Source organism: Conger conger, chromosome 10 (genome assembly GCF_963514075.1).
Source record: "Conger conger chromosome 10, fConCon1.1, whole genome shotgun sequence".
NCBI classification, from domain to species: Eukaryota; Metazoa; Chordata; class Actinopteri; order Anguilliformes; family Congridae; genus Conger; species Conger conger.
The window spans coordinates 6,531,701-6,539,200 of NC_083769.1; the positions used below are offsets into that span (position 1 = coordinate 6,531,701).

The 7,500-nt window shown below is 50.6% G+C and overlaps 1 protein-coding gene across 1 annotated transcript in view; it reads right to left on the reverse strand.

Moving 5' to 3' along the window:
- Nucleotides 1-7,500, reverse strand: part of mical1 (microtubule associated monooxygenase, calponin and LIM domain containing 1) — a 41,159-nt gene that overhangs the window by 16,325 nt on the left and 17,334 nt on the right. The window contains exons 10-15 of the mRNA XM_061257241.1: nt 7,299-7,414; nt 6,385-6,511; nt 6,071-6,158; nt 5,538-5,685; nt 3,021-3,217; nt 268-374 (exon numbers count right to left, since the gene is read on the reverse strand). Coding sequence (XP_061113225.1) covers nt 268-374; nt 3,021-3,217; nt 5,538-5,685; nt 6,071-6,158; nt 6,385-6,511; nt 7,299-7,414 — 783 coding nt within the window. The remainder of the gene's footprint in view (nt 1-267; nt 375-3,020; nt 3,218-5,537; nt 5,686-6,070; nt 6,159-6,384; nt 6,512-7,298; nt 7,415-7,500) is intronic.

A 7,500-nucleotide genomic window follows, 5' to 3' on the forward strand; every position in this document is an offset into this window, starting at 1 on the left:
ACATTCAGATTGTTTCATTAAAAATCTAAAATTGTGGAGTAGAGCTAAATCAAGAAAAAAAAAAGTGTCTTTGTCCCAAACATTATGGAGCTCACTGTACGTCTGCAGCCATCTCAGCCAGGTCCCAATGAGAATAAAAACTGATTTCACAAACAACAACAAACGGTACAGCACAGTACACTACTCCTGTGAATGTGCGGTTTGGGAGCGGGGTGCTCAGGGGAGTCCCCCTCCTCCCCCGGCACGTGTGGACTCGCTCCGGGTTACCTTGCGCCTCTGCAGGGAGTTGTGTTTCAGCTTGCTCAGGAAGCACACCACCGACTGGGTGCCGGAGAAGGAGATGGGCTTGGAGGCCGGGAGGAGGAGATCTGGTTCTGTAAAGAGGGAGAGAGAGGGAGAGAGAGAGGGAGAGGGAGGGAGAGAGAGAGAGAGAGAGAGAGCGAGAGAAACATTACATTACAATACATGTCATTTGGCTGACGCTTTTATCCAAACTGACTTAAGCAGGAGACAATCCTCCCCTGGAGCAATGCAGGGATAAGGGCCTTGCTCAAGGGCCCAACGGCGGTGCGGATGTTATTGTTGCTACAGCAGGGATCAAACCATCTACCTTGCAGGGCCCCGGCCATGTACCTTAAACACTACGCTACAGGTCGAAACAGAGGGAGAGAGAGGGAAAGAGGGGAGAGGAAGTGAGAGAGAGAGAAAGAGACGGAAAGAGAGAGGGAGTGAGAGAAACAGAAATAGAGAAAGACGGAGAGAGAGGGAGTATGAGAAACAGGGAGAGAGAAACAGAAAGGGGGGAGAGAGAGATAAACAGAAATAGAGAAAGAGAGGGGGAGAGGAGTGAGAGAAACAGGGAGAGAGAGACAGAAGGAGAGGGGGAGATAGAGAGAAACAGAAATAGAGAAAGAGAAGGAGAGAGAGGAAGTGAGAGAAACAGGGAGAGAGAGACAGAAAGAGACTCACTAGCAGATATCCCACGGGGGGGTTTAAAGCAGCGAGGAGCTCCACAGTGTCGTCAGACTACACCACCGTTTCAATCCGCCGTTCATTTGCCCTCCCTCTTCAGAACGCCCTCTTTCCTCTGCCGTAAGGCCTCCGTCTCTTTCTGAGGGCTGAGTGTGTCGCCCCCACCAGCTGGGACCACGACGATAACCCCCAACCCGCCCGTCTGGCCACAGACATCCAACTGACCGAGGAGCCCGCAGCCAAACCCCCGGAGCGGACACCAAAGTCACGTCTGCGGGATCGTTTTTCCGTGTCCGTTTCCTACGCTTGTATTTCATTTCCGTCGCTGGTGAGAGAACTTCAGCTGCAGTTCGTTTGGGTGGGGAATTAATTGGCTTCAGTGTTTTCTCAAATTTAAGCCTGGAGGCGTAGATTAATATACGTAGAGCATTTAGACCCGGAAATGGATCCTAGTTTAAATGACTAAATTAATGTGGGAAAAAAAGGGCATAACCCATCCTAACCCCCTCACCCAACCCGCCCCAGGCCAGTCCCTTGACCTCTTGTACTTTTTTCAGTTCTGGTCACGCCCCCCACAAGGGGGCGCTATTTCACAGTGCAGTGGGGGACACCCTCTCTGCCCAGGCGATGCAGAGGTAGGTTATGCCCCGTCCCCTCGGCAGGCTCATTTGGGGGTCGAATCCGGTCAGTGTCGCGCGTCAGCTGCACGCGGAGGGGTTAGCACGTTAGCAGGGCGCGCCCCGAAAATTCCCACAACCACCCCCCCCCCTCCCCCCTGCAGTTCTTTCTGGGGCTTTGCAGAGGTTCAGTCTCCCTCTCTGCCTGTGTGTCTGTAAGCCCCTCGAGCTGAATGCAAAAACCTGCACGGCCCGTTAGCCCGTTAGCCCGATAGCCCGTTAGCCCGATAGCCCGATAGCCTGCCTTCATTCCTGCTGCAGCAGAATCTTCAGCAGGACCGTCGCCATAAAACGCCTCCCACTGTTCTGAGCTTTCTGCACCTCGGGGAAAAAAAGAAAAAAAACCCCCAACAGAGCTGTGACCCCACCCCTTCCCCCCCCCTTCCCCCCGCTATCGACGAGGGTCCGATTAGCCCACCCTCTCTGAACGCAGAGAACGTTTGTATTCTGTCTATCCGGGGGCTTAAGAACGCAGTAAACTGTGCTCACCTCGGCCTGTGGAGCTCACAGGCAGCTCTGGCCCAGCGCGCGCTAACGCCGGGTGCAGCGGCGGTCCCGGGACAATCCAGCCCGCTGCGCAGGGACGAGGTGGATCCGCCCCACTGAAACGGGCCTGGGGGAGCACTCATGAGCCATTTCCTACAGAGGCAGCGAGCCTGGCAGCTACCCCTGCGCACAACCCAGCCCGACAGCGCTCAAACCAGAGGCATTCTGGGTAATATCTTTAAAGGCACAGCGTCCGCAGAAGCGCTATGTCACAACAGGCTTTGTTCAGCACTTCAGGCTTTTGTGACGTTACTTCAGGCGAATCCAGCGCTATTGTCTGGACTATTGAGGAGAGGTAATGAAGGGCACGCCGGCTCGCACAAACACAATGGCCGCACAATCGGCACGAGCACCCGGGGCGGACTTCACTAAGCCTGCACGCCAGAGACCTACCCCAGATAGGACTGTTTGCCATGTTTGTGTCACGTTCCAACTTGTTCCAGTCTTGATCTGATTACTTTCAGTCATCAATATTTTAAGATAATGGTGTTGAATTGCATTCAGTTAAGTTAATACTGACATTTTTGTTCTGACATTTCAGTAAATTTGGCTTTGTCTTTGTGACATGATTTAAAGCAGCATTACACCATTTGGGAGAATGTGTTTGCGTCCTTTTTACATCTTCATTTCTGGTACTTTTACTCGATTTATCTACGCACATTCCCGTCACAGAGAAACACTTCATCACCTTGTAATACTTCATGTTATGCTACAAAACACCAGAGTATTTTCAGCATAATAATCCCATAATTTTCCGGGCAACTTGTCGAAGCAAAGGGAAGGGCTGACGGGACCGTGTGTGTGAAACGCAGTTCCGGAGGTTACCTGCAGAGGGGGTCCTCTGAGAAAAGGCGTCGTAGAACTGGGTGAGGTAGAGCACCATGGCCAGTCTGTCCGGCTGGCTCTGGGCCGCCATGTCGCTCCCGGACATGATGGGGGGGATGCCCAGCTCGCCCTCCGCCACGTCGAACGCCAGCTGGTTATTGCCGGCGGCGTCCATTTCGTCCAGAGAGGAGTAGTCACTGCAACCGGAGAGGAGAGGAGCAGCTCGCTGATGACTTGACAAACAAACGCATGCCAGTTAATGCACACGACGAGACGACACGCACGGGTGGCTCAAGCCAATGAGAAGAGATTGTTGCGCAAGTCCAGTCCAAGTACAGGTGCAGAAGAAAAATATAGCATCAGAAAAAAAGAAAAAAGCTCCAATAATTCCTTCCCTGCAATGTCTTTATCAGACAAACACCCATGTGAAAAGGCTATACACTCAGTGAGCACTTTATTAGGTAGACCTGTAAACCAGCTTGTTAATGCTAATGTTTAATCAGCCAAGCAGCAACTAAATGCACAAAGGCATGCAGACATGGTCAAGAGGTTCAGCTGTTTTTCAGACCAAATGTCAGAATGTTATGTACTGTTTCAGTAACTGCCACTGACTCTGCTGAAGGTGGTGTCACCAGTTCAGTTTAAGGGGGCAATTACTTTTTCCCAGGGGTGATGTGGGAGTTTGATGACTTGTTTCAGGAAATGCATCATGGAAAAAAGTGTTCTGTGTTTACTCTTTGTGTGCTTACTTTGTTGAGTATTTCATATTGTCTAAAGATCTGAAAGCATTCAGTGTGACTAATATGCAGTGACAGAGAAAATCAGGACGGGAGCTCTCCACTGTCATGTCACGCCTTTCCTACGGGAAACCGTGCGATTCATTTCATTTTGAGGTTTCATTTTCACGTCAACTGGAGAGTAAAGGGCGACAGCTCTTGCGTAAGGTTAACCGAAATAGTGACCTCATCACAGGAAGTCTGAAATTACTCTGCTCTGTGAACAGGGTGGCTGAAGACTTCCTGAACGTCACCCTGTGGTGGCAGCCACACATCATCCGTTTTGCCCGGCCAGAGTCGAAACGCTACAGTTTAACTCCTTATGGTCGGATGTGACCTGTGTGTTACATCTCCCTTAACAGACGGATGTGACCTGTGTGTTACATCTCCCTTAACAGACGGATGTGACCTGTGTGTTACATCTCCCTTAACAGACGGATGTGACCTGCGCGTTACATCTCCCTTAACAGACGGATGTGACCTGTGTGTTACATCTCCCTTAACAGACGGATGTGACCTGCGCGTTACATCTCCCTTAACAGACGGATGTGACCTGTGTGTTACATCTCCCTTAACAGACGGATGTGATCTGCACATTACATATGACCGTTTTTTAAGACACATAACCGTTGAAATGCATTGTGAGTCCCAGGCCTTTCTAGGGGTTTTCTATAGTGTACCTTAGTCCATAATGGGTTAAGACACACTTCTCCTCGCTCAAGGACATTAGTGCGTTAAACCTCTAACAGACAGGAGGGTCCACGGTTTCACAAAATGGAGCTTGCGAAAGGCAGATTATGCAATGATGGACACTGCACAAGCAAAGCGGAAATAGCTGAACTCTTCAGATGCTGTAGAATTTTCAATGAAATTTGCAGAGACCCAAAATACAGGAGAGCACTGCAGAGCTGAACGGCCAGTTCTCATCATTATGTTGCACTATGTTATGGAGGAATCATTTTTTTGTCAATATTGTTCTCAATTTCTTTTCAAATTGTCAAATTATCTGCAGAAGCTTTACTGACGGCTAAAGGGCTAAAGTGTTCAGTTATGTGTTCAGAGCTGGTCTGAACTGGTCAATCAGCTACCAACTGTTACAAAACCTAGCGTGAGCTTGTCAAACCATGTTGAGTATGTAGCTGGTGTGGTAGGGGTGGTGTGGTAGAGGTGGGGTGGCAGGAGTGGGGTGGTAGGGGTGGTGTGGTAGAGGTGGGGTGGTAGGGGTGGTGAGGTAGGGGTGGTGTGGTAGAGGTGGGGTGGTAGGGGTGGTGAGGTAGGGGTGGTGTGGTAGAGGTGGGGTGGCAGGGGTGGTGAGGGAGGGGTGAGGTGGTAGAGGTGGTGAGGTAGGGGTGGGGTGGCACTCACATGAGGGAGGGGTGAGGTAGGGGTGAGGTGGTAGGGGTGGTGAGGTAGGGGTGAGGTGGCACTCACATGAGGGAGGGGTGAGGTAGGGGTGAGGTGGTAGGGGTGGTGTGGTAGAGGTGGGGTGGTAGGGGTGGTGTGGTAGAGGTGGGGTGGCAGGGGTGGGGTGGCACTCACATGAGGGAGGGGTGAGGTAGGGGTGGTGTGGTAGAGGTGGGGTGAGGTAGGGGTGAGGTGGTAGGGGTGGGGTGGCAGGGGTGGGGTGGCACTCACATGAGGGAGGGGTGAGGTAGGGGTGAGGTGGCACTCACATGAGGGAGGGGTGAGGCAGGGGTGAGGTGGTAGAGGTGGGGTGAGGTAGGGGTGAGGTGGCACTCACATGAGGGAGGGTCTGAAGTGGTGGATGAGGGCGCACAGTGCCAGGCCGGACCTCCAGGACTGGGTCAGATCCTCCACCTTCACGTGTTTGTACCCCGCCGTGCTCTGCTGACACCAGCACAGCAGGTCCTCACAACCCCCCACCGAGTCTAAAAGACACACACACACACACACACGGACGCACACACACACACACACACACAACACGGACGGACGCACACACACATACACACACACACAAGTAAGCACGTACACAAACACTATGTTGAAAAAAGGCTGTAATTCCAACACGGCTCACACTCAGTAGGTAAACACCCTCAAATTAAAGCTGAGGAGTCTGCACTTTAACACTGTGATTGTTTTATTCCAACTGTTCGTTTGCTGTGCTACAGAGCAAAAACAACAAAAAACGTGTCGCTGTTCAAATAGTTACGGACTGCACTGTATACAGACAGTATAAGCTCTGTCAGGACCAAGCGGATAAGCGCTGGTGAAGAGGTGTGTTGTGGGAAAGCGAGGCTCGGGCGTTCAGACCTTGGCGCAGGCGTGGAATCTTGGCTTTCTGATTCCTGCTGTGACGGCTGCTGTCCATGTCGTCCTCAACATCGTACAGGTGCAGCACCTGGGAACGACACAGGCAAAACGGGCCTGGATTTTACTGTTCCGCCTCTTTACAGAACTAGTTTTTAGCTAGGCAGGAAAAAAGATCCACAACAAATAACACAATGGAAGCCCTTGTAATTAACATTCACAAAGAGGAGATATTGGCATGTTCTCCTCAGTGTTACTGCACTGACCTGATTGGCTCTGATGGAGTTCAGGTTGATGTTGGGGCACTGTGCACTGACCTGATTGGCTTTGATGGACTTGAGGTTGATGTTGGGGTAGCGTGTGGTTGGGTTGATGCTGTACGCGCTGTAGTTCTTGCTGGTGTTCTCCGGCGTGGTCTGAGACAGCAGTTGGTAGACACTCTCCCTGTCCATGCATAGCAGATTTTCAGTCCACCGTATCACCTGAACTTATCAGGGTCACTCTAAACTTGAATTAGAGTTACTCTAAACAGGGGGACAAGGGCGCTTGGCCTGTTCTCATCATTCAGTTATGCGATGTTATGAAGGATCAAATATGGAGGCATAACTCTGTTGTTAATATTGGTGAAAACAGATGTTTCTTTCTTTTTTAACTTTACTGGTGGCTAAAGGGCTAAAGTGTTCAGTTATTTCACCCAGAACTGGTCCAAAGTCATGCTAAGGCTAACTGAGCCCTGGCGTAAAATCCAGCTTAGACTATCTTGAAATTACCAACTACCAGCTGTTTCAAAAATTAGCTTGAGCTGGTCAAACCATGTGGAGTATGGAGCTGGTCCATCGTATCACCTGAACTTGAATCAGGGTTACTCTCAATTTGAATTTATCAGGGTTACTCTAAACAAGAAAACAAGGGTGCTTTGCCTCCCCACACAAATTTACGGTACACACTTAGCAAAAATTAAGAAATTGATTGTTTTGAATTTCATTTTCACATTTAATTGTATGAAATGAAGGCAGAATCACATCATTGTTGGCAAACCTAAAGAGAAAAGCTCTTAAAAGTCAAAACTCTGGGTTATTGTTTGGTTGGACACACCTCAAATTTAGGATTAGTACCAAGAATCACACTTAGGCGGCTGATTTGAAGACTGATGAGAACCCTGAGAGTATGCCCTGCTGCAGTTTTGGGGCAATTACAGGGCAGTTACAGGGGGCATTTGAGGGGCATTTACCGTTCTGCCACGACTTCCAGGTGAGGGACCCCCAGGCCCCAGCGCCTCACCATCCAGGCAGCGTCGAAGGCAGCCAGGAACCCTCGAGCAATGCCTGTACCCAGGGGCCAGAAGGGCTGTGAACACACACACACACACACACACACACATACACACACACACACACACACACACACACACACACACACACACACACACACAC